The 26,398-nt window shown below is 37.6% G+C and overlaps 1 protein-coding gene across 6 annotated transcripts in view; it reads left to right on the top strand.

Annotated features, from left to right (window-relative positions):
- ITCH (itchy E3 ubiquitin protein ligase) overlaps positions 1-26,398 on the top strand; it is a 152,475-nt gene that overhangs the window by 78,319 nt on the left and 47,758 nt on the right. For all 6 annotated transcript variants that reach the window (XM_049100537.1, XM_025469781.3, XM_025469778.3 and 3 more), the window contains 6 exons: positions 1,890-1,935; positions 15,927-16,084; positions 17,298-17,487; positions 19,080-19,175; positions 20,650-20,824; positions 25,932-26,001. In XM_049100537.1, the coding sequence (XP_048956494.1) occupies positions 1,890-1,935; positions 15,927-16,084; positions 17,298-17,487; positions 19,080-19,175; positions 20,650-20,824; positions 25,932-26,001 (735 nt within the window). The remainder of the gene's footprint in view (positions 1-1,889; positions 1,936-15,926; positions 16,085-17,297; positions 17,488-19,079; positions 19,176-20,649; positions 20,825-25,931; positions 26,002-26,398) is intronic.

Genomic DNA, 26,398 nt, shown 5'->3' on the forward strand with positions numbered 1-26,398 from the left:
GCTGTATATTTTTATTTTGTTTTCTGATTTATGTCTTATCAGCTGTTTTAGGTGAATATATTCTATATAAAAATAATTCTTGTAAAACTGAAATGTACCTTGTTCAGCCAAAGTGCATTTCATAGTATCATGTTTTTTAAAGGTTTTATTTATTTATTTGAGAAACAGAGTGGCAGAGGCACAGGTAGAGGGAGAAGCAAGTAGAGGGAGAAACAGGCTCCATGCAGGAAGCCTGATGCGGGACTCGACCCCGGGTCTCCAGGATCATGCTTAGGGCCGAAGGCAGCGTTAAACCGCTGAGCCACCTGGGCTGCCCCATAGTATCATGTTTTTTTTTTTTTTTTTTTTTTTTTTTTAGTATCATGTTTTTAAAACCATTTTTAACAGCTTCATTGAATAGATGTATTTTATAGTTCATAAAATTCACTCGTTGCAAGTCTACAATTTAATGATTTTTAGTAATTTTGAGTGATCCAGCCATTACTGTAAGTTAGGATTAGAATATTTTCATCTTCCTGATATGATCCCTCTTATTTACACAAAATTTTGTTCCCACCACTAACCCCAGAAATCAAATCTAGTTGTTTCCAAAAATTTGTTTTGATATCTTATCACCATACAACACTATTAAAATGCTATTGACTAGATTTCTTTATATTGTACCTTTTATGCCCCCTACTTTTTTTAATGTAACATGTTTAGACAAGATGATACAGTGCCAACCTTTCTGAGGTGGTATAGTTGTAGTGGTGATTAGCATTTTTTTTTAAAGATTTTATTTATTCATGAGAGAGAGAGAGGCAGAAACACAGGCAGAGGGAGAAGCAGGCTCCGTCCAGGGAGCCCGATGTGGGACTTGATCCTGGGTCTTCAGGATGACGCCCTGGGCCGAAGGCAGGTGCCAAACCGCTGAGTCACCCGCGCTGCCCTGATTAGCATTTTTTAAATGAATTAATCCATTAATTATACTTAAGAGTAATAATAGCAATGATTTCACTGTTGAAAACTATGACTGTATTTAGGCACTATTCTTTAAATTGGTGTAGACTGTTAAACTTGAGCTCTTGTTTTTCTGCATTGTATAGTTTTTCCTTCTCTTCCTACTATTTTTGCTGTGATCACTGTGCCTACCCTCTAATGCTTTTAAAGTGGACAAGCCCTTACTGAATCCTCAGAATATTTCCCATGAATAAAATTTGAAGAAAGTGTGAAATTTGTGGCATTAATTTGCCACTTTGAGATTAATTGGTGCCTTTGCTATTCTTGAAGTTGTTTGACAGGCCCGTGCATAAGAGAGATGTTACTGCTTTTTTGTTTACAGAATCGGTTTTATGTATCATCCTATTGGTGATCAGTATTTTTCCTGAGGTATTTGGAATACAAAAGTTGGCTGAAGTATTAGATTTGAATTAGAATCAAGCAAGCAGGGAATCCCCGGGTGGCTCAGCAGTTCAGTGCCTGCCTTTGGCCCAGGGTGTGATCCTGGAGTCCCAGGATCGAGTCCCACATCGGGCTCCCGGCATGGAGCCTGCTTCTCCCTCTATGTCTCTGCCTCCTCTCTCTCTCTCTATGTCTATCATGAGTGAATAAATAAATAAAATCTTAAAAAAAAAAAAAAGAAGCAAGCATATTTTTCACAACGCAGAAGTAGGATTTAAGAAATAGTACTTCGACTAATTAACATTTCTTAAACATAATAAGCATTTGCACAGCATTTTCATAAAACTTTTCTAATTTCAATCACATGACTATCACATTTCCTTTTAAATATGTTGAAATTTAAGTTATAGTATATTCTGCAAGATTTAATAAAAGGCTTTGCATGTTTAAGAAGAAGGTGAAAACCAGTTTGAAACTCATTTTCTGTGTAAATTTTATTCATGTTAAAGGTGTTCCACAGAATGATGATGGCTCTAGACCGAAGGATGAAACAAGGTAAGAGTTCACTTGTTTTACCACAGAATATAAGAAGAGACAAAGGAGAATGAATATTCATTGAAGTCAGAACTTTAGTTTGACTAAATAGTTCAGTCTGCTATAAGAATAAATGAATGTCAAAAATTCAGGGCTCAGAGGCACCTGGCTGGTTCAGTGGGTGGAGCATAGGACTCATGATCTCAGGGTTGAGATTTAGCCCCACCTTGGGTGTAGAGATTAGTTAAAATATATATATATATATTGGGGATCCTTGTGTGGCTCAGTGGTTCAGCGCCTGCCTTTGACCCAGGGCATGATCCTGGAGACCCGGGATCAAGTCCCGTGTCGGTCTGTTGGCATGGAGCCTGCTTCTCCCTCTGCCTGTGTCTCTGCCTCTCTCTCTCTCTATCATGAATAAATTTTAAAAAAATCTTAAAAAAAAAAAAAAAAAATATATATATAGAAAAAAAATTTCAGGGCTCAGGGTAAGAAAGGAAATCTTTATGAATGTTTCAGGACTCTTAGCTCATCTGACTGCAATTCTCTGGATTAGGCCAGGGATACCTATGTTGCTAGTACTTTCTTCAGTGGTTTAAGTGTTTCAGGTTGTATAAAGTGATTATATTGGCACTTTTCCAACAGCAGGGAGTTCAGAATCCTAGGGCCATCACTGGACTGTTAAATATTTTTTCTAGGAAAGCTGGGACATAAGCTTTGGGTATATGGGAAGGTCATTATGAGCTGTGGTGTCTTCTGGGCCTTTGTTAGAAGGAGCAGAGATTTGTAGTAGCTGTTTGCTCTTAACCTAGATTCAGCACTTTTTTTTTTTCTAAGATTTTATTTATTTATTAGAGAGAGTGTATGAGCAGCAGGGAGGGGCAGAGGAAGAGGGAGAAGCCGACTCCTCACTGAGCAGGGAGCCTGATGCAAGACTTGATACCAGGACCCTGGGATCATGATCTGAGCTGAAGGCAGACGCTTAACTGACTGAGCCACCCAGGCGCCCTTTTAAAAAAGATTCTATTTATTTATTTGAGAGAGAGAGGGCACAAGCATGGGGCGGGGGGGGTGGGGGGGGAGAGGGACAAGCAGACTCCCTACTGAACACAGAGCCTGATTCAGGGCTTCATTTTAGGACCCTGAGATCATGTCCTGAGCCAGAATCAAGAGTCAGCAGCTTAACCAGCTGAGCCACCCAGGCATTCCCTGACTTAAAAGTTTAAGTGTTTAGTGGTTATCCTAGACACTGATAATGGGAGATAAACTTAGAAAAGGAGATGTTCCTAGTCTCAAGGTAGTAAGTAACGTATCTTAAAGAGTTACAGAATTCTACTGGATTCTCTGTTTTTCCCAAACTGAGTAAACAGTGAGTAGGAAGATGATGAACCACAGAGTCATGGTCAGAGAAGAATATAAAAGCAGTATCATAGAACATAAGGGAAAATATCCTGAAATAATGGGATATTACAGTGTCAGGTGCTGCAGGAGAGGAGAGGAGCAAGTAGAACAAAATGTTGATGGTTGTTGAAGCTGAGTTGTTAGGGAGTTTGTTGTACTAGTCTGTCTACTTCTGTGATGTATGGAAAATTTCATAATAAAAAGTGAAAAAAGAAAACTCAGCAAGATCTTTGGGTAAATTAAAATATATGAAACTGTTGTCTTTTATCTAATAAAATATCTACCTTCAAAGTCACTCCTGTGATAAAGACTCGTCTCTCCTACTACTCTCACAAGAGGTGAAATATTAAGGACTAGTAACATCTTGCCCAGGGATTAATAACTGCCCCCCCCTTTTAAGAAGGAGGGTTGGGAGGGGCTAAGAGAGAATTTTAAGCAGGCTCCACGTCTAGTGTAGAGCCCAACAATGTGGAGCTCAGTCTCACAACCCTGAGATCATGACCTGAGCTGAAATCCAAGAGTCAGACGCTTAACCAACTGAGCCACCCAGGCACCCTGAATAATAACTGCTTTTGATTAAAAAGCAATAGAAAAAAAATTTTAAATTATATCTATCTCTGTAGACTGAAAACAATATAAGCCTCTTATGTCTCTTTTTAGTTGTATGCATAATAGAAGTTTTTTGAATTCCTGAAATTCTCTGCAAATTAATGTTTTAATATTTCAGTTTGCATTCATTAATTAGGAAATCTTTTGCATAATAAATCCATATTTTTCCATTAGTAAGTGAAAATATCATAGGATTTTGTATGTTCCTTGAGAAGTTAAGTCATTTTCTTTTTTTTGCAAATCTCTCTTTTTTTAAAAAAATATTTTTTAAGTAATCTCTACATCCAGTGGGGCTCAAACTTAAAACCCTGAGATCAAGAGTCACATGCTCTATTAATTGAGCCAGCCACACGCCCCTATAAATCTCATTTTTAAAATACTTTATGAAACTACTCTGGACAAGTATAAATTTCTTCCAAAGGCATTCCTAGAGTCCTAGCCTTATGCCATTTATTTAACCAATTCTTTACATCTTCCCAAGTGAATCATTGTCATAAATAATCTAAGGAGTAGTGTCTTCTAGGTTACTGAGATTGCCAGACTAATATTGAGCCTGTCTTTTGTGTTAAGCATGAATTCTTTGAATTAGCCTTTATTTCAGAGAGCATACCTCTGAGATGATGGGTTTGAAAAGCATTTTGTAAACTGTCCAATGCTTTTTAAAAAATATTTTATTTATTTATTCATGAGAGACACAGAGAGGCAAAGACATAGGCAGAGGGAGAAGCAGGTCCCCTGCGGGGAGCCTGATGCAGAACTCGATCTAAGGACCCCAGGATCATGACCTGAGCCAAAGGCAGACACTCAGCCAGTGAGCCACCCAGGTGCCAACCTGTCAAATGCTTTTAAATGTTACTCTGCAACAGTCATGGCCATGGCTGGCTTTCCCTCTTTGCTTTTATTTGCAGACATCTAATTGTAAGACTAAAAAAACGGCAATATATACCCAGTGAACAAGGGCTTTGTGTCCCTCCCCTCCAATCCATTGCCTAGTTACCAATTAGGAAGATGACTAAACAACTTTAGGTTATCTTATTTTTGTCCTAATTCAGGCACTGTGTAGTGTGAATATAATCTTCTTAGTCTGCTTTCCCCTGTAGCATGTTTTGATGTTTTATATTTCTCAGTGTTTTCTTATGAAGTTCAAGATGATTGGTGCCTAGTATTCAAGATTTTGTTACTAGAGGTACCTTCTTGACTGTTAAGACCTTATTGTAGTAGCATCTTGGTTCTCCAGGGTTCTTTATCCTGTCCATAAACATCTGAGCTTATATAGAATTATATATGTATGATGAGGTAGGCAGAGGTTTTAAGATTGTGGAGCAGAGGAACAAAGCCATAGAAGCACATACTTTGTACCTAATTTCTTTTAAAAGATAATTGGTGGTGGGAAGTTCCACCACCATGATGATTCTGTATAGTATATAGGTTTCCATGTTGGTTTTGTTTTTTTCCCCCGTGTCGGTTTTCAAAATCCATTTTAGGTTTTATTTTCACACCTATTTGTTTTTTTAAAGATTTTATTTATTTATTTATTCATGAGAGAGAGAGAGAGAAAGAGGGAGAGAAAGGCAAAGACACTGGCAGAGGGAGAAGCAGGCTCCATGCAGGGAGCCTGATGTGGGACTCAATCCTGGGACTCTAGGACCATGCCCTGGGCTGAAGGCAGGCACTAAACTGCTGAGCCATCCAGGGATCCCCTTCACACCTGTTTATTAAAGGAACTGAAACAAACCACCAGTGCTATTTTAGTGTGGCTGTGTTTTTCAGACTTCTGAGTGCATCAGAATCACCTGGGAGGCTTGTTCAACCACAGATTGCTGTCTTTATCTCCAGTTCCCAGTTTGTTATGTCTAGGTTTGGGCTCAAGATTGAGGCTTCTCACAGGTTTCTAGGTGTGCTGATGATGTTAGACCAGGCCATATACTTTGAGAACCAGTATAGTTTAGACATACAGTTATTTTTTAGAGTACAACAAAAACTATTTTGAGAAATTGTTTCAGTTATGTAATGAAGATTTTCTTGAATATCTAGCCTTAAAGAATTGTCATTCTACCTTAATCTCCTACTCTTTTACTTGAGAACTAGTTTGAATCTTGTTTCTTTTGTTGAACTTTTAAAATTTGTGTTTATTATTAGAAAACGCATGACATGGGATCCCTGGGTGGCCCAGCGGTTTGGCGCCTGCCTTTGGCCCAGGGCGCGATCCTGGAGACCCGGGATCGAATCCCACTTTGGGCTCCCGCTGCATGGAGCCTGCTTCTCCCTCTCCCTGTGTCTCTGCCTCTCTCTCTCTCTCTCTCTGTGACTATCATAAATAAATAAAAATATTAAAAAAAAAAAAGAAAACGCATGACAGTTTTAAAAAATGTATATCAGTATATAAAATGTATAAAAGCTTCATGGAAGAAATGGCATTTGTCCTAAGACCATAAAACATTATAATTTGGCTTTCCATGCCTTGCGGAATTGGAGAGAGGAAGGAGTTCTAGGTGGAAGGAAGAAAAACAGTTATGGAGATGGGGAACAACACAGGGTGTTTTGTTGGAAATCCTCGGTCACAGCATAAATAGCTAAAAATAGAGTAATTGAAAGGGGAAAATGGCAAGTGGTGAATTAGCTGAACCAGTTAATATTTATTGCCTCTTATATGTCAGGCAGTGTAATCAATCAGTGTGTTTCCTCTCATTTCACTGAGTCTTGAACTTTTTTATGAAGTAGGTAGGGGTATGTATCATTTTGATGGGTGATGAGAAAACTGAAGCTCAGAAAGGGAACTTGCCTGAGTTAATATTGTGGTAACACAGTTGAACCTGGGATTGCCTGACTTCACAGCCTGATTGTCATGCTTTACTGCAACCTAAACTGGGACTTTTTTTTTTTTTTTTTTTTTAAATAAATGATGTGAGTATTTAGCCCTCAATAAATGTTAGTTATTTTTCATGTTACATTAGATTGGGGCCAGGTGGAGATTTTGGTTTGTAAATACAGACATACCTCATTTTATTATGCTTTGCAAATATTTTGTTATTCACAAATTGAAAATTTATGGCAACCCTGCATTGAGCAAATCTGTCAGCACCATTATTTTTATTTTTATTTATTTATTTTTTTCTTTTTTTTTTAAATTTTTATTTATTTATGATAGTCACACACACAGAGAGAGAAGCAGAGACATAGGCAGAAGGAGAAGCAGGCTCCATGCACCGGGAACCTGATGTGGGATTCGATCCCGGGTCTCCAGGATCACGCCTTGGGCCAAAGGCAGGCGCTAAACCGCTGCGCCACCCAGGGATCCCAGCACCATTATTTTTAATAGCATTCACTCACTTGTGTCTCTGTCACATTTTGGTAATTCTTGAACTATTTCAGACTTTTTCATTATTACATTTTTAACGGTGATCTGTGATTAGTGATATTTGATGTTACTGTTGTAATTGTTTTGGGGTACCACACACTGTGCCCATAGAAGGTTTGATCTTAATTGATAAATGTTGTGTGTGTTTTGACTGCTCCACTGACAGTCTCTCTCCTCCTTGGGTCTCCTTATTCCATGAATCATAACAATTAGGCCAATTAATAACCATACAGTGGCCTCTTAAGTACTCGAGTGAAAGGAAGAATTGCATGTCTCTCACTTTAAATCAAAAGCTAGAAATGATTAAGCTTAGTGAGGAAGGTGTTTTGAAAGCCAAAATAGTTTAAAAGCTAGGCCTCTTGTGCCACATAGCCAAGTTGTGAATGCAAAGGAAAAATTCTTGAAGGAAATTAAATTGCTATTTCAGTGAACACACAAATGATGATAAAGCAAAACAGCCTTATTGTTGATATGGACACTGTTGTAGTAGTCTAGATAGATCAAACCAGCTACAACATTGCTTTAAGCTAAAGTTTAATCCAGAGCAAGACCCTGACTCTCTTCAATTCTATGAAGGCTGAGAGAGGTGAGGAGGCTGCAGAAAAGTTCAAAGCTAGTAGTGGTTTGTTCAAAAGGTTTAAAGAAAGGAGCTGTCTCCATTAACATAAAAGTACAAAGTGAAGCAGCAAGTTATCCAGATAATCTGGCTAATTAACAAAGGTTGCTACACTAAACAACAGATTTTCAATGTAGATGAAACAACCTTATATTGGAAGATGATGCCACCTAAGACTTTCATAGCTGGAAAGAAGTTAAAGCCTGGCTTCAAAGGACAGGCTGTTTTGCTAGGGCTTAATGCAGCTGGTGACTTTAAGTTGAAATCAGTGCTCATTGTTCTTTCCAAAAATCCTAGGGCCCTTAAGAATTATGCTAGATTTACTTTGCCTGTGCTCTATAACGAGAACACCAAAACCTGGTTGATAGCACATCTGTTTACAAAGTTTATTGACTATTTAAAGCCCATTGTTGAGACCTGCTCAGAAAAAAGATTCCTTGCAAATGTTACTTACTGCTCATTGACAATGTACCTGGTCACCCAAGAGCTCTACTGGAGATGTACAAGATTGATGTTTTCAAGTCTGCTAATACAGCGTCCATTCTGCCAGTCCTTGGATCAAGGAGTAATTTTGACCCTCAGGTTTAATTATCTAAGAGATACATTCCTTTTTTTTTTTTTTTAAGTTTTTATTTATTCATGAGAAATAGAGAGGCAGAGATGTAGGCAGAGGGAGAAGCAGGCTTCCTGAGAGGAGCCTGATGGGGGACTTGATTCCAGGATCCTGGGATCATGATGTGAGCCAAAGGCAGATAGATGTTCAACCACTGAGCCACCCAGATGTCCTCATTTCTTTCTTTTTTCTTTTTAAGATTTATTTCAGAGAGTGAGCATGCAAGAGGGTGGGCAAAGGGAGAGGAAGAGAGAATCTCAGGCAGATTTCAAGCTGAGCCTGGAGCTCAAGGGTGGGGCGGGTGTGTCTCTGTCCATGACCATGAAATCACCATCTAAGCTGAAACCAAGAGTCAGATAGATGCTTAACCCACTGCACAAGCCAGGCACCCCCAAGAAATACATTTCTTAAGGCTATAACTGCTATAAATAGTATTTCTCTGATGGATCTGGGCAACAAGTTGATAACCTTTTGGAAAGGATTAAACATTCTGAATGCCATTAAGAACATTTGATTCATAGGAGGTCACAATATCAGCATTAACAGGAATTTGAAAAAAAAAATTGATTCCATTCTAAGCAGGAAGTTGTTAACAGTAATCCAGTGAGAGATATGGAGGGTTAGAACTGGGCACTGGTGGTGGAAGAGTAGAGAATTTAGAGTAAAATCAGTGAGACTTAGGTACTGAGTATCAAGAGGCAAGAGAGAAGAAAAGTCGTGTTCACTGGGAAGATAGCAGTAGCACCTGTAGAACCAGAACATGGGAGGAACAGTAGCCTTAGAATTGGCGACTTATTCTATATCTCCTGCATTTAGTTGATCATTTGGTACTAGAAGATGAGAATGAAACAAAGATGAGCGATTCTGATTTGGGAATCATTTCAGGGATGGTCTTTGAAATCATGGAATCGGAGACTCTAGGGGGAAATTCGTGGAAAAGGGAAAGGAAGACAAGAACAGAACCATATTTAGTGAGTGGGAGGAAGAAGACAAACTGAAGAAGAGATGGCTAGAAGAAAATGAATAGTGAACTTATTTCTGAGTAAATTTAATTAGAAGTTAAGTTTATAGAAATATAAAACTTCTATATATTTTAAAATATAGAATTAAAGGCAAGTGACATTTAATAAGTTTGAGAAATGATAAATTAGTATCCTCAGATTATAAAAGTATCATACAGATAATAAGGAAAATTATTCTAACAAAAATTTATAAAAGATATATACAGTTTGTGGAAGAGGAATCTCAGATGGCTTGTAAATGAAATATTGTTGAGCATTAACATTTTGTTTTATTGTGTTTTTTAAGATTTATTTATTCATGAGAGACACAGAGAGAGAGGCAGAGACCTAGGCAGAGGGAGAAGCAGGCTCCCTGCTAGGAGCCTGTTGTGGGACTCTATCCCAGGACCTCAGGATCACTACCTGAGCCAAAGGCAGTCAGCCAGCCATTGAGCCACCCAGGTACCCTGAATATTAACATTTTAATTTATCAAATTAGCAAAGTCTTAAAAATATTTAAATACTTGATGGTAAAATGCCTTTTTCCTAACTAGCTGATAGGAGAACAGATCAGTTATTACCTTTAAAAAAATTATTTTTTAAAGATTTTATTTAGTTATTCATGAGAGACACAGAGAGAAAGAGGCACAGACACAGACAGAGGGATAGGCAGGCTCCATGCAGGAAGCCCGGCATGGGAATCGATCCTGGGTCTCCAGGATCAGGCCCTGGGTCTCCAGGATCAGGCCCTAAACCCCTGAGCCACGCAGGCTGCCCTTGAAAATACTATAAAAAAAATTTAGCAGTCTGTATTTCAGTCTTTAAAATATTTGCATATGGGCAGCCCGGGTGGCTCAGCAGTTTAGCAACTGCCTTCAGCCTAGGGCGTGGTCCTGGAGTCCTGGGATCGAGTCCCACATTGGGCTCCATGTATGGAGCCTGCTTCTCCCTCTGCCTGTGTCTCTCTGCCTCTCTCTCTCTCACTGTCTCTGTCTCTGTCTCATGAATAAATAAATAAATAAATATTTAAAAATATTTGCATACTTTAAACTAGGTATTCTATTCTGATAGTCTATCTATAGGAAATAGAACATCCCCACCCCCAACTACCACCACCAAAAAGAAAAGAAAAAAAAGTGTTTAAATGATGACATGTCCATACATTATTCTGTAGTCATTAGATATTATAAATGTTATTGAATAATTTGGGAGAAAGTACCCAGTGTATAATGAATAACAAAACCAACTCATATTTGGGATGTCTGGGTGGCTCAGCGGTTGAGCGTCTGCCTTTGGCTCAGGGCGTGATCCTGGAGTGCCAGGATCGAGTCCCACATCGGGCTCCCTGTATGGGGCCTGCTTCTCCCTCTGCCTCTCTCTGTATCTCTTTTGAATGAATGAATGAATGAATGAATGAATGAATGAATAAATAAATAAATAAATAAATAAATAAATAAATAAATAAATCTTAAAAAAAAACCCTCAAATTTGCTTAAGATATGAAACATTTTATGATCATATACACAGCCAGTGAAATAGGACTGGCAAGAAATGAAAGTCCATGTCTTAATGGCAACGATCTCTAAATATGTAGGATGGAAAGTGATTTTTATGATTAGAGGTAATTTTTCACTTTGAAAAAATGAAAGTTCTGGGATGCCTGAGTGGCTCAGTCAGTTAAGCATCTGCCTTCAGCACAGGTCATGATCCTGGGATCCTGGGATCAAGCCCTTCATCGAGCTCCCTGCTTGAGGAGTCTGCTTCTCCTTCTCCCTCTCCCTCTGCCCCTGCTTGTGTATCCTCTCTTTTTCTCTCTCAAGTAAATAAAATCTTTTGAAAAACATAGAAGTCTTTGAAAAATTAAAATTACCAAATACATTAATTGCATAAATACAAAATATTGTAATGAAGGAAAAGAGAATGACAGAACAGCTTTGGGGGTGACACCTGGCTGACTCGGTAGAGTATGTGACACTTGATCTCACGAGTTTGAGTCCCACATTAGGTATAAAGATTAAAGAAACACCTTTTTTTTTTTTTTTAAAGGGAAAAAGAACAGCTCTGAAGAGCACTTAGGATTGAGGAAGTGTTTTAGGTTGAGGGGTTTTATTATATTTGTGAAGTTAGAGGAAAGATCTTGGAGAAGGAAGATGATGGAAGATATAAGAAAGATGTTAAATGATGATGGAAAGTTCTAGAGGATATAAGCTGAAATTAAGGATAAACAGACAAATTAGTTTTGAAGAAGTGGAGAGATTTCTTTGTTCCCCCAAGAAGGGAACAAAGAAATGAAGATGATGAGTCTCACAGAATTTTCTTTTTTGATTTATTTATTATTATTAACAAAAATTTATTCTTAAATGTACAGCAGGATCTAAGACAACACTTTGACAACAGATGCTACAACAGACAGGGAATACAGATGTTTTAAACAGGAATAGAATTAAGCAACACCATTGTCTCAGGCACAAGAAACAGCTTACTTTTTGCCAGGTTTCTTAATTCCACCTGTGGCCTGGGGACCGTTCTCTGTGGCCTTTGCTCTTAGCTCTTTGAGTTTAGCTCCTCTTTCTTTTTCTGCTTGAGTGCCTTATCTTCCTCATCCATCTTCTTGGGCTGCTTCAGGGGCTTCTGCCATCTTTGTGGCCAGACATAGATGAGACATGAATGATAGTTGATAATCACATGTTAGGGAAGAGGCAACATCAGCATCATCTACAGGTTGGGAAAGTGGTCAAAAGTAGATTAGGTATGTAGAAAATGATTGATTTTCAAGCTATGGTAGTCCAGTTGAAGTTGTTAAATTAAGCCAGCTATAGCTTTTGTTGCCTCAGTCTCTGAAATGAGCAAGCTTTAGGAAACTGATGTCTGCCAAAATAAGAAGAAACTCAAACACAATTTTCTTTTTGTCTTTTGTGTAGGTCTGTTTAATTGTACCGCACCTAGTAACAGTTTTTTGCCTTACCAGACTACTATCAATCTTTTTATTACTATTAATTGTAACATCAGTACACCAATCCCAATGAACCTGTGGTATTAGGTTGTCATAGCCCTCTTTTCTTTCTTTCTTTCTTTCTTTCTTTCTTTCTTTCTTTCTTTCTTTCTTTCTTTCTTTCTTCTTTTTTTAAGATTTTATTCATTCATTCATGAGAGACACACACACACACACACACACACAGGCAGAGACACAGGCAGAGGGAGAAGCAGGCTCCATGCAGGGAACTTGATGTGGGACTGGAACCCGATGTGGGACTTGATTCTAGGTCTCCAGGATCACGCCTTGGGTCGAAGGCAGCCGCTAACCACTGAGCCACCCAGGGATCCCCTCCTCTTTTATTTCTTTTTTTAAATTTTTTAAAAATATTTTTTAAAATTTTTATTATGATAGTCACACAGAGAGAGAGAGAGGCAGAGACACAGGCAGAGGGAGAAGCAGGCTCCATGTACTGGGAGCCCGATGTGGGATTCGATCCCGGGTCTCCAGGATCGCGCCCTGGGCCAAAGGCAGGCACCAAACCGCTGCACCACCCAGGGATCCCCTCCTCCTCTTTTATTTCTAATAAATTGTTTAGCTTCCAGGAGATTTGAGCTATGATGTTTTTCTTTTTAACAGGAAAAAAGAAGTGCTCATTTTGGCAGCACATATATTAACAGAGGGAAAGAAAAGACTTTATCTTGTAGATATTAGAAATGAAAACCTCCAGACTTTTCCTTATTGGGTACAGTGGAAAATTTATAAGGAGAGAGACCCCCGCCCTTTAATTTGGTACTTTACCTAGTTTATATGCTCTGCTAAATTATACTTACTTTTTCCACTGGAACTTATCTATCATTACTTGTTGGTCCCAGAGAATAGTAGTGGAAAAAGTAAATGGAGGATTAGTTATGGTAGAAAGATTGCTTGGGACGGGGGGATGTTGGATAATAGTGAGGAATTAAAGGTGCTAGAGGAAGTAGTAGTCTATGATGGAACCCAAGTGGGACTTGAAGGGACCTAATGGTCTGTGAAGATGGGGATGCTTAAAGGTCCTGATGAGAATGAATCAAAAATGGAGTAGGAGGCAGGTAGAGGGAATAGAAGGCTGTATATAAGTAGAGAAATTTGAAAATTTAAAGATCTAAGAAGCAGGAGCAATCCCTAAGTATTAAGGAAATTTAAGGAATCATCAAACTAACCAGATTGTCAGATAACTATTTTGAGAAACTGAGGCCAAGTAGTTAGAAGGGTACACAGCATGGATGTTAAAATCTCCCAAGATTTTAATCCTCAGAGAACATAGCATTTTTGGAATCCAGTTTCTGCTGTACCTTTGTCATAGCAGATTTACCTCATGCCCTGAATGTTTTTTCTTTCTAATATATTCCTAAAACTTCAAAGAGATTAAAAAACAGGGGGGCCTAGGTGGCTCAGTTGGTTAAATGTCTGACTCTTGACTTCGCCTCAGGTTGTGATCTCAAGGTTATGAGATATAGCCCAGTGTTGGGCTTCTTGCTGGGCATGGAGCCTGCTTAAGATTCTCTCTCCCTCCCTCTCTGCCTCACCCCTACTTTCCCTCTCTTAAAAAACAGAGATTAAGTATCTTTTCTTTGGTCATATAACTTGTTAATAACAGAGTCAGTTAGAAACCTCAATTTCCTACTATTGTCCATTCTATCATTTGATGTCTATCTTTTTAAAAACGTTAGTTCTTAAGAACATAAAGAGCTATATGGAATCCTTTGAAATAGTATGGAGAGGCAATACAGAGTCTTAAAAGGGTATACTACTCGAAATGGGTTTGGACCTCAGGACCTAGGAGAGGGGGAACAGTGTCAAAGCTGACTCTTTTTACATTCAGTTCATATTTTTTTTTTTTTTAAATTTATTTATTCATGATAGTCACACGGAGAGAGAGAGAGAGGCAGAGACACAGGCAGAGGGAGAAGCAGGCTCCAAGCACCGGGAGCCCGATGTGGGATTCGATCCCGGGCCTCCAGGATCGCGCCCTGGGCCAAAGGCAGGCGCCAAACCGCGGCGCCACCCAGGGATCCCTTCAGTTCATATTTTGGGGTAGTTTGGCCTTCCTGTAGGCAGTGGACAGTCAACACTAACCAAGTGCTGGCTGTCTCTTACTGAGCTGTTCCTTCTATTCTAAGTAAGCATTTGAGGTACCTCCAAAGCAGCCTTGTCATATCTGACTATTCCCGTAGATCACCTGTGGATCTTATTAAAATGCTAATTCTAATACAGTAGATCCGGGGAGTGTAGTGCAAGATTGTGCACTTTTTTTTTTTTTTTTTTAAGATTTTATTAGGGAGAGAGTGCACGCGTGTAAGTGAAGGGAGGGGCAGAGGGAGAGGGAGGACAGGCAGGCAGACTCTGCACTAAGCTTGGAGCCTGATGCAGGGCTCAATTCCACAACCCCGAGATCACGACCTTACTAAAACCAGGCAACTGAGATAACTAGGTGCCTCAAGATTGTGCATATCTAAAAAGCTTCTGTGTGTTGTCCTTGCTTCTGTTCCAAAAACTATACTTTCAGTAGAAAAGCCCTAAAGAAGTTTAAGGAATGTAGTTTGAAAATGATTTAATATGTGGTGCTACCTCTCAATTTTAATTTCTTGAATCAATTAGATTTTATTTTGTTTAGGCTTATTCTGAAGGTCCAGTAATATGAATTAATACTGTATAGAGTTTGCTGCTTACCAGGTAGTAAGTAGCAGAGTCTTAGCTGAGGCATCCTAAAACTGGTTAAACTCACTCTCTACTTTCTGATTCATGATAAGATCCCCTGGAAAAATGAATCAACTATATTTAGCTGACAGTAGTAATGATTTCAATCTGATGTTTACTGTTAGTGTTTTCCCCTCTCTTTCCTTTCCTCAATTAATGTCATTGTTTTGAAGAAATAACGCCTTTTAAAAAAAGGTCTGTGGGCACCTCTGCTCTAGATCACTAATTTTCAACATTCTATATACCATTGCTGGGATGGAGAGAAAGCATCTTGTCTCTGGGATGTAAGTGTGCTTTCTTCTGCCATAGAACAGTCAGCTTTATCCCAAAATTAAATAATATTAAGAGCGAGTGGAAACCAAGAAAATGATAGTGATGTTATCTGTGCTCATAATAAAATAATGCCCTTTCAAAGGCATTGCGATTTTGAGAATTTGACTCTGTTCCTACTTGTACAGGGCCTCCAAAGAACTTACTTGAAACCCAAATCCCCATAGCTAATAGTTTTGAAGGATCACAAGTGTTTCTGTGCCTTTGCGCAACCCCTCACTCTATCCAGGTGGGCTCTGAGGTTATACATAAGACTCTACCTAAAGACTATGTATTTGATGAGACTGGCCAGCAATTTTAAGTTCTGGTCTTGTTTTTGTTAAATTCAAAGAGCATTTGTTTTCCCTTCCCTTTCCCTCCTCCTTATCCAGAACAAACACAAATGGATCAGATGAGCCTGAGGATACTGGGACTGGTGAAAATAGGAAGGTCAATGGAAATAATTCTCCATCACTCTCAAATGGTGGTTTTAAACCTTCTAGGCCTCCAAGACCTTCACGACCACCTCCACCTACCCCACGTAGACCTGGTGTGTATTCCAGCCATGTAATACGGATGTGGCTGTCAGTACTATGATTGTAAATAATGTTCTATTTGGGAATTGATCCTCTGGTAAGTGTTAAGAGATCCTTTTAGGTAGGTTTTCTAGCCATATTTTTACATTTAAGATTTTAGCCAGGAATGATCTTTCTAGAAGTAGACTAATGTGTGCCTTTTCCCTAAGTACCTCCAAGGGGTGAAGTTATTGAGGTAAGTGTTTTATTGAAAAAGAGGGAAAAAATGAGATCCATATGTGCATTATAAAAGTATAGGCAGTATAGATAAGATTTTATCTTTTCAGCAGGGTTTGTAACAGTGTGGACATAGCATTTCATATTGTAAAGGATCTGGTTGCTTATTCTCGTTATATCCTTTAAAAGACATTTAGTAAATGGCGAGTAACCCAACAATGCTAAATGATAGTCACATTTTGAAGCAAAAATTATACAAGTGAACATATTTCATGTAGTAAAAATGTGAACATCTGTAAGTGAATATCCATTTTTCCTGATTAGTCAGGATAGAATCTTTCATCTTTTATTATTTCCCTCTGGCACTATGTAGACAGGCAGTATAAAAGAGTTAAACCAGATATTATTAGAAAAGCAAATTCGTCATCCTACAAGTAATTTTATTAAAAGAATTTGTGTTTAATTATACAACTCCCCCTCTCCCCCTTCTTGGTAGAAAATGTATTAATATATTCCTAGTCTTTAAGATCAAATACTATTTTGTCAAAATATTAGTGACCTCTCCCAGGAATTGTGTCAAATGTTCTTGAATATGTAATATATACTTTATAACTATTTGTATGAATGCTATTGCTTAACAGTCAGGTCTTCTGTATTTTAACATCAGAACTTGGTCTTTGATCTGCAGGGTTTTGTAGAAAAGACAATTTTAAGGTTCTGGAAAATTGCGAAATGAACTTATAATACCAAAGGATACCAGTGCTTTCCTATTCTTAAAGTTTTTATTTCTTGTGGCATCGGGAAATCAATTCGTATGTGCTTTAGGATTAATAAAGAGACATGCAGTAGATGAAACCTAAAAAGTTATTTTAAAAGTTTAATTTTCATCTGCATGTCCACATCTTAAACTTTCTATTTGTCATCTACTTTTTTATTTTTTAAAGCTAAATTCTATCTTGAATTTAGATTTCTGAGAATAAAAGATGGTTGTTTTCCATAAATCTTTTATAGCATCTGTCAATGGTTCACCATCTGCCACTTCTGAAAGTGATGGATCCAGTACAGGCTCTCTGCCACCAACAAATATAAATTCAAATACATCTGAAGGAGCAACATCTGGATTAATAATTCCTCTTACTATATCTGGAGGCTCAGGCCCTAGGCCATTAAATCCTGTACCTCAGGCTCCCCTACCACCTGGGTAAGTAACTGTTTTTAGTTAATATTTGTTTGCTTTAGGCTTCTGCATATATTTAACTAGTAAGGAAAATAATAATTCCATTCTTTAGAAAACCATCTTTAGGGACACCTGGGTGGCTCAATGGTTGAACATCTGCCTTTGGCTCAGGGTGTGATCCCGGGTCTGGGGATTGAGTCCCACATTGGGCTCCCTGGGAGGAGCCTGCTTCTCCCTCTATGTCTCTGCTTCTCTCTCTGTGTCTCTCATGAATAAATAAATAAAATCTTAAAAAAAAAAAAAAAAAAAAAACCCAAAAAACAAACTACCATCTTCAAACAATGGTAACTGATCTTGAGGGTGTTGTGTCTAGAGTCAGACTGAGCAAAAAAACCTCACCACATTAAAATCAATGCCCTCCTCATTTTCAGGGCAAAGGTGGCTATTTTTTGTTTTATTTTGTTTTTAAATGGAAGGACTCTGAACCATAGAAAGTTAAAGTGCCAAGTAATAAAAGTCACCTAATTCAGATTGTTTACTCTTTGAAGGGGGGAAAAACACTTTTTAAAATAAAATTTTTCTGTCATACAGTCATTATAGCAAAGTAGCAATAACTTAAGGAACTAAGAAAATTAGTACTCCTCCCGTTTTAATCTCTACTAATTATTTTAAAAGTTAGTAATACTGTAATAGTTTCATACATATATACATTGTGGTATTCAGTTAATCCAGAATTTGGAATCTAATTAAACTTAATTGGCTGATAAGTTAATAAACCCTTAGGATGAAAAGAATTTTTTAAAAAGATTTTATTTATTCATGAGAGACGCACAGAGAGAGAGGCAGAGACACAGGCAGAGGGAGAAGCAGGCTCCCCGCAGGGACCCCAGTGTGGGACTCAATCCCGGATCCCAGGATCATGACCTGAGCCAAAGGCAGATGCCCAACTGCTGAGTCACCCAGACGTACCTATGGTGAAAATTTTAATTGCTAAACAGATATTATTTGTCTGGGTAGTTGAGCCATTTTCCTTTTTCAAAACCTACATAGGAAGCTGAATTAGAAAATTACTTATGTAAGGGATTAGCAAACAGAAACCTGTGCTCTCTGAAGTCATGGTACTTCTAAGCTGTGATGGTATATGCCTGTCTTCTTCACTTTGGGAACCTACAAAGGAGACTAGAATACCCAGTTGATTTTGTCTGTTAGACTGTGCAGAGACATATCTGATCAAATCTTAATACTTGATTTCAATTCTGGAACACAAATAGTGCTTTGCCTTTCAGTTAGCTCAATCTTTCTTCAGATTTCGTAACAATTACAGCTTTTTTTTTCCCCCACCAAGTTATGCCATGATCAGATTGAGGTAGACATCGTCTCCTACATGCATCTGCCTCAGACCTCTTGAGGAATACAGGGCATCTCTTGAGGAGATACTGCTGCAGGAGAAATCTTATTCACTCAGGATAACATTTCTTGACTTTATTCTTAAATTCTTTTGGTATCTTTTTTTTTATATATTGACATGCTTATTTGCCTCAATTCTGTAATATGGTCATTTTAGAGAAAATAGCAAAGATAAGTGCCATACCAGTCTTTTAAATTTTGTATTTAAGTTGGGAACAGAGAGTGGACCAGCATGGGCGAGTTTACTATGTAGATCATATTGAAAAAAGAACAACGTGGGATAGACCGGAACCTCTACCTCCTGGGTAAGTATCTGAATAAGAAGAAAAAAATATTCAGAACTATAGATTATATCTGTACAAAATCTTCCCTATGTTCCTACTTTTCCTCTTCCTTTCAGTCTCTTCTGAACTTTCCACAAAGTTTTCACTTTGTGTTGTAGTAGATGCAAACTAGAAAGGAGAGAATTGATTAAGCATAATGAATGACTTATTTTTATTCGTTTCTCCCCTAAAGATTCCATAGGTCTTATTTTTTCCATGTTTCCCTTTCTGTATTTTACCTGGCTCAAACCACAGGGTTTTACAATTAGTTTCTTCAAGAGTAATTATTGAATAAAAATTATTAAAGCCCCATCATGTATATGAAGGTAAAATCCCTATTATATTAAAAACTTTAATGTATAATAGTGAAGTCATTGCAGAATAGTTGGAGAATTAAAAGATATATAAATTAAATATATGATGTTAAGCATTTAACATATACGTTATAGAAAATGGAAGAAAATATTTTTATTCAAGGGAAGTCAGTAGCAAACATGGGGAAATATTTAATCTTTCTGGTAATCTCAAATACACACCTAAAAGGTTACTGTTTTACTTATTAAATTAGCAGATAGTATCCAGTGTTGGTGAGATTGTAGAGGAACTTTACCACATAACTTTGCTAGTGGTAGTATAAATCAGTTACAACTCTTAGAGAAAATATATATAACTATAGTAAGGCACATGCCCTTAGTAATCCTCTCCAGGAAATTTATCCTAAAGAAGTAATTCAAAGGAAGAAAAACATTGATGTATTAAAGCTATTTATTATTTTACTATTTATAATGCAAGAATATTGGAAACAACCATAAACAACAAAATAGAAGCCAACAAGTTATTGTATTAATGTTCACTTAATATTGTGCACCCATTGAGGGGCACTTGGGTGGCTCAATTAAGTGGCCAACTCTTGATTTTAGCTCAGGTCGTCATCTCATAGTTGTGCTTAGTGGGGAGTCTGCTTGAGAGTCTCTTTTCCACCACCCCCTCCCTGTGCACGTGTGCATGTGCACTCTCTCTCAAATACATGAATCTTTAAAAAAAATGTTATGCACTCATTTGAAATGATAAGTAGTTGTAATTTTGTGGGAAAAGTGGTTTTTTTCATGTTTGTGAAAAGCTGTATATACAATTATATCCCTTCCTATTAGGATTGCGGTAGTCAAAAGAACATTGGAAAGAAAATGAGAACTTTTTCCTTAATTACTTTTTGATACTTATTCACTGACTATACATTACATTTTTAAAACGTGACTGAACTTGTCAGAACCTTTAAGAAATTTTTAGAAATATTCCTTTTATGTTCGCTTAGAGACCATTTAAAAATACATAAAATAAAAATTCAAGTAAATCAAAAGTAGTTTAAGGTAAAATCTTAAGTCAACCAGGGCCAAGATAAAGTCCTATTAAGCCCATATCTGTATCACATGTAATTGTTGAATTATGTTGTTTTTAGCTGGGAACGGCGGGTTGACAACATGGGACGTATTTACTATGTTGACCATTTCACAAGAACAACAACGTGGCAGAGGCCGACATTGGAATCTGTCCGGAATTATGAACAGTGGCAGCTCCAACGTAGTCAGCTTCAAGGAGCAATGCAGCAGTTTAACCAGAGATTTATTTATGGGGTAAGCAGCCTGTTACACTATAAATTTAGTAAGTATTTGTTTTTAACCTTTTTTGGCATATGAAATGTTAAGTACTAAAAAGGACAAGAGGGCACCCAGTTGTTGCTGTTGATAGATACTATGTTTAGACTTTGTCTTGAGTATTCTATGCATGTGATCTATTCTTACCTCTTTGAAAACTTCTAAAGTTCAACCTCCTTTGCTTTGTTAAGGTCAAAAATAAAAAAGAAGTTAGGACAACCTAAAATTCGTGGACAGAAGGATAGTAAACACAAACCCAAGGGATTTGAAAAGAAAACAGTTCTAAATTTTTTTTTTTTTTTTTTTTTAACAGTTCTAAATTTAATACTGCCTAGCTTAGAATATTTGAAGGTTTGGCTCTGAGAGCACCTGTGAAGTGGTTATATAGAACTAATGACAGGGACGCCTGGGTGGGGGTGGCTCAGTGGTTGAGCCTCTGCCTTTGGCTCAGGGCGTGATCCCAGGATCCAGGGATTGAGCCCTGCATCTGGCTCCCTGCGAGCAGCCTGCTTCTCCCTCTGACTACGTCTTTGCCTTCTCTCTATCTCTCATGAATAAATCAATAAATAAAATCTTAAAAAAAAAAAAAAAAAAAGAAGGAAAGAAAGTTCACCTAATGAATTATTTGGTGCTCTAGGAGACTAAAGAAATTTGATTCCTTATATGTTTATGCTAAATATACTGTTCTGGCTTCAAAACTATATTATCTTTGGTATGCAAACATTTCCTTTCTGGAAATAGTTTAAGTTTTTACATATTTTCCTTTAGAGTAATATTGCAATAATAGCTAGTCACAAAAATATATTAATGTTTTCTTAACACAGTCTTTTTGCTAGGAATTTTATGGCCTAAATCCTAAAATATTACAGGTCTTTTCTCTGAGGAAAGGAAAATAATCCTTGGAGAGATGTGATTCTATGGGCCAAACAAGAGGGATTTGTTTGAATAATACAAAGAACTTACACAGAAGAAAACCAACTCTCCAAGAGTTCAAGAAAAGCTGATCCTGTCCATTAACATCTCTTCTCTCCTCCAACACCATTGGTATCATCCCTGTTAGAATACATTGGAGTAAATTCCTGTCCTGTCTGAACATACTCTTCCCCCTTTTCTCCATATTCCTGTTTATTTCTTGGATCTCATCACCATGATAGTTTTCATTCACTGGTACAAACAAATTTATCAGCAGCCTTCCCTTCAATATCTAGTTATGACTAAGATTCTTTCATATCACAATTTTTCCTGCCACCTTCTATAGGCAGCTGTCATTATATTTCTTTCCAGTGGTTTTATTTATTTATTTTTAAAGATTTTATTTATTTATTCATAAGAGACACAGAGAGGGGCAGAGACATAGGCAGAGAGAGAAGCAGGCTCCTCTCAGGGACCCTGATGCAGTACTCAATACCCAGATCCAGGATCATGCCCTGAACCAAAGGCAGATGCTCAGCCGCTGAGCCACCCAGGCGTCCCTCATGCCAGTGATTTTAGAAGAGAAATTAATTTATCTCTTGTCTACCTTACCATATTCATTTTTTTTTCCTATGCTGTTTTACATCTTTCTTTCTTTCTAAATTATAATCACCTTTGGTATACCTGGCCAAATTTCTTCTAGGTTTTGTTTGTTTGTTTTTAAATTTCTTCTAGGTTTGAATGGCTAGCTTGCCTGTCTTCTTTAAAACTATTTTCCATATGGGTCTCCACTAGAAAGAACATGGGCTTTGGAATCAGACACATCTGGGTTTGAATCCTGGGGACACAGTTACTTTCTCTATATGACTTTGAATAAGTTACTTAACCTTATCAAGACTCAATAACTTTGTCTGTAAAAAATATATATGAAATTTCCTCAGAGGAACTCTTTTGAGGATTCTGTAAAATATAGTTCCTAATATGTTTGGCACATATTAGATGTATAGAAATGTTAGTTTTCTTTTTTTCTTTCCTTTATATCCATATTATAAATGTGCTCTTTGTCTTACTTTTCTAATACATCATCTTTTAAAACATTCTTTTTAAAGACCTATTTAGCATATTTCCAGGACACCAGCAATATATATTACTTCACTGTAAACTTTACCAATTTGATACTCAGAGTCTTTGTTTTAAGATTTTATTTATTTATTTATTCATGAGATACACACACGGAGAGAGAGGCAAAGACACAGGCAGAGGGAGAAGCAGGCTCCATACAAGGAGCCTGATGCAGGACTCGATCCTAGGACCCCAGGATCACGCCCTGGGCTGAAGGCAGGCACTAAATCACTGAGCCACCCAGGGATCCCGATACTCAAAGTCTTTGGAACTTTTCTTGAATTGTGGCTTTTACCTCATTGTCTATGTTGTCCATGTTTGTTTGTTTGTTTGTTTTTTCCTTATCCAAAATAATCTGACCTTTTTAAAAACAAATTCTTTCACTTTGCTCTTGTTATAAAACAGTTTTAAATCATAACTTAGGGACACCTGGGTGGCTCAGTGGTTTGGTGCCTGCCTTCGGCCCGGGGCATGATCCTGGAGACTCGGGATTGGGTCCCGTGTCGGGCTCCCTGCGTGGAGCCTGTTTCTCCCTCTGTCTGTGTCTCTTCCTCTCTCTTTGTCTCTCATGAATAAATAAAATCTTAAAAAAAAAAATCATAGCTTAAATAGCCTATTTTAGTTACCCCCCTCCCCTTTTTTTTAAAGATTTTATTTCTTTATTCATGAGAGACACAGAGAGAGCGAGAGAGGCAGACACACAGGCAGAGGGAGAAACAGGCTCCATACAGGGAGCCTGATGTGGGACTCGATCCCAGGTCTCCAGGATCAGGCCCTAGGCTGAAGGCGGCACCAAACCGCTGAGCCACCTGGGCTGCCCTATTTTAGTTATCTTTAACATAGCCAGCAATATTAACTGAATTGAATGATTTGTACTGCTTAAAAAGTGGTGGGGTGGTGGCATATTGCTGAGAAGATCTGTTTCATAAAGTGGCCTTTGTTCTGGTTACAGGTCAGTAGACTCTCATACACTTAGGGTTGTTTTTTTTTTTTTTTTCCTGTTTTTTTCTTAAGCAGGCTTCACACCCAACGTGGGGCTTAAACTCGTGATCTCAAGATCTGGAATCACATGCTCTACAAACTGAGCCAGCCAAGTTCCCCTACACCCAGCATTTTTAAGCTCAGAATGTAAATGGTTGTTGTTGGAACACTGTGTAATGTTCTATAGTTTCAATGTGCATATCCCCAACTTATTTAACTAGGGGAGAGCCAGTGGGATATTCTTGGGTCTTAGAAAATTATCACAATAGTTTGTCATATGCCAATCTTTTCAGATCTGTTTCATCATCAGTATTCAAACCTTTTATATTATTTCCTCTCCTGGCTTCTCTGCTCTCACTGCTTTTCATAATTGTGTCTGTCAGGAGGAGCAAGGCCAATTGTTGAAAGGTCTGTCTGTCTTCCAGAAGCTGTTTAGTCAGAAATAGAATATCTGTCATAGGGTTACCTGGATGGCTCAGTCAGTTAAGCATCTGCCTTCAGTTCAGGTCATGATCCCCTAATCCTGGGATTCAACTCCACATCAGACTCCCTGCTCAGTAGTAAGTCTGCTTCTCTTTTTCCTTCTGTGATTTCTCACTCTCAGTCTCAGTCAAATAAATAAAAATCTTAAAAAAGAAAAAGAGAGAGAGAGAATATCTGTCATATGCTTTAAAACTTTGAATCAGTTACCCAGTTTCGGTAGTAAGTGAATGACATGGAAGAAAAACCCCAGAGATAAAAGGGGGAAGTGCTATAGATTGAGACTTAAGAGACTCAACCAAATGTAATGTGAGGACTGTTTGAATTTTGACTTGAACAAATAATCAGAGGCATTTAATTAGTGATCAGGTATTAGATGATAAAATTAACAGATTCTTTGCTAGATGTGATTAATAATCTTGTAGTTCTATAAGAAGATTTCCCCACATTTTAGAAAGACATGCTAAAATATATAGGGGTGAAATGATTCTCGATTCAGCAAAGAAGAGGTAGAAAAAAAAGAAATTTGGCAAAGTTTTGATAATTGTTAAATTTTGGTGCTGAGTATATAAGGTTCACTTTCCCATTTTATTTGTATATTTTTTCTGTTTATAAGTTTTTGTTAAAAAACAGTTAGTATCTATTATTTACTCATTTTATCTTACTAAAGGAGAAAAGGTTTAACCAAATCTTGAGAGACCATGTATTATCTCCACTTTATTTTACATTTAAACCAAAACATACCTATTAACCCTACATAGTCACTATGACTTTTGCTTCTCTTTTTTTAATGGTTGACTCATTTTTTTCCAAATGATTCCATTTTATCTAGCCAAATTTCTCTCTCCATCAATGTGGTTATTAGAAGCAAATTTAAGAAATCTTCTTTACAAATCCAGACTTATCAACTCTTTCCAACTGGAATTCTTTCCTTTCACTCATCTGATGGCCTGTTCTTCCTGCTCGCCCAATTCTATACCCACAGTATTTGTATATACCAGTTTTGTATGTGATTGTTTCTTTTTGAGTTAGAAACACAAGGTTGGGGACTCCTGGGTGGTTCAGTGGTTGAGCATCTGCCTTCAGCTTAGGACTTGATTCCAGAGTCCTGGATCGAGTCCCACATCTGGCTCCCTGCAGGGTACCTGCTTCTCCCTCTGACTATGTCTCTGCCTCTGTCTGTGTCTCTCGTGAGTAAATAAATAAAATAAAAAAAAAAAAAAGGGAAAAGAAATACAAGGTAGTTCTCAGCCATCTAGTGACTCTTAAATACTGTTGTTTTTAAATGACTCTTTGGGAATTTATGTATTTCTCTTAATTTACTGATTTATAGCTGAAGAAGAAAATGATCATTTGAGGGTGAGGATTATATATATGTAATATTTGAATTTCAAATAATTTCAAGCATTAGTGTTTACAAAGATTGTTTTTCTCCAGAGTGTACTGGCATTTATCCATTGACTGTGTGACACTTCTGTAAGATGTGAACTTGTAAGAATATGTTACATTGCACATGACCAGGGAAGACCTACCAGAACTCATAACTTTGGTTATGTTGTTCATGATTTCACTTTGTTGTTATTCTTTTTAGAATCAAGATTTGTTTACTACATCACAAAATAAAGAATTTGATCCCCTTGGTCCCCTGCCACCTGGATGGGGTAAGTCACATGATTTTGTTCATTTTAAAATCAGATACTTCTGGTCATTTTAAAAATCAAATATTATGGATGATAGCCTGCTCTTGCTTGAGGGAATATCTGGGAAGTTTTTGAGGTGTGTTAGTTTAATTCAGAGTGCCAAACAAGTATTAAATTTCCCAGAAGCTCTAAGTTGACTGTCTTATTATAGTTAACTTTATTGAAATTCAAAATTATTTTACTCTTTTATTTTATTTTTTATTTTGTATTTTTTTTAAATTTTTATTTATTTATGATAGTTACACAGAGAGAGAGAGAGAGAGAGAGAGGCAGAGGCATAGGCAGAGGGATAAGCAGGCTCCATGCACCGGGAGCCTGACGTGGGATTCGATCCTGGGTCTCCAGGATCGCGCCCTGA

Source organism: Canis lupus, chromosome 24, assembly GCF_003254725.2.
Source record: "Canis lupus dingo isolate Sandy chromosome 24, ASM325472v2, whole genome shotgun sequence".
NCBI classification, from domain to species: domain Eukaryota; kingdom Metazoa; phylum Chordata; class Mammalia; order Carnivora; family Canidae; genus Canis; species Canis lupus.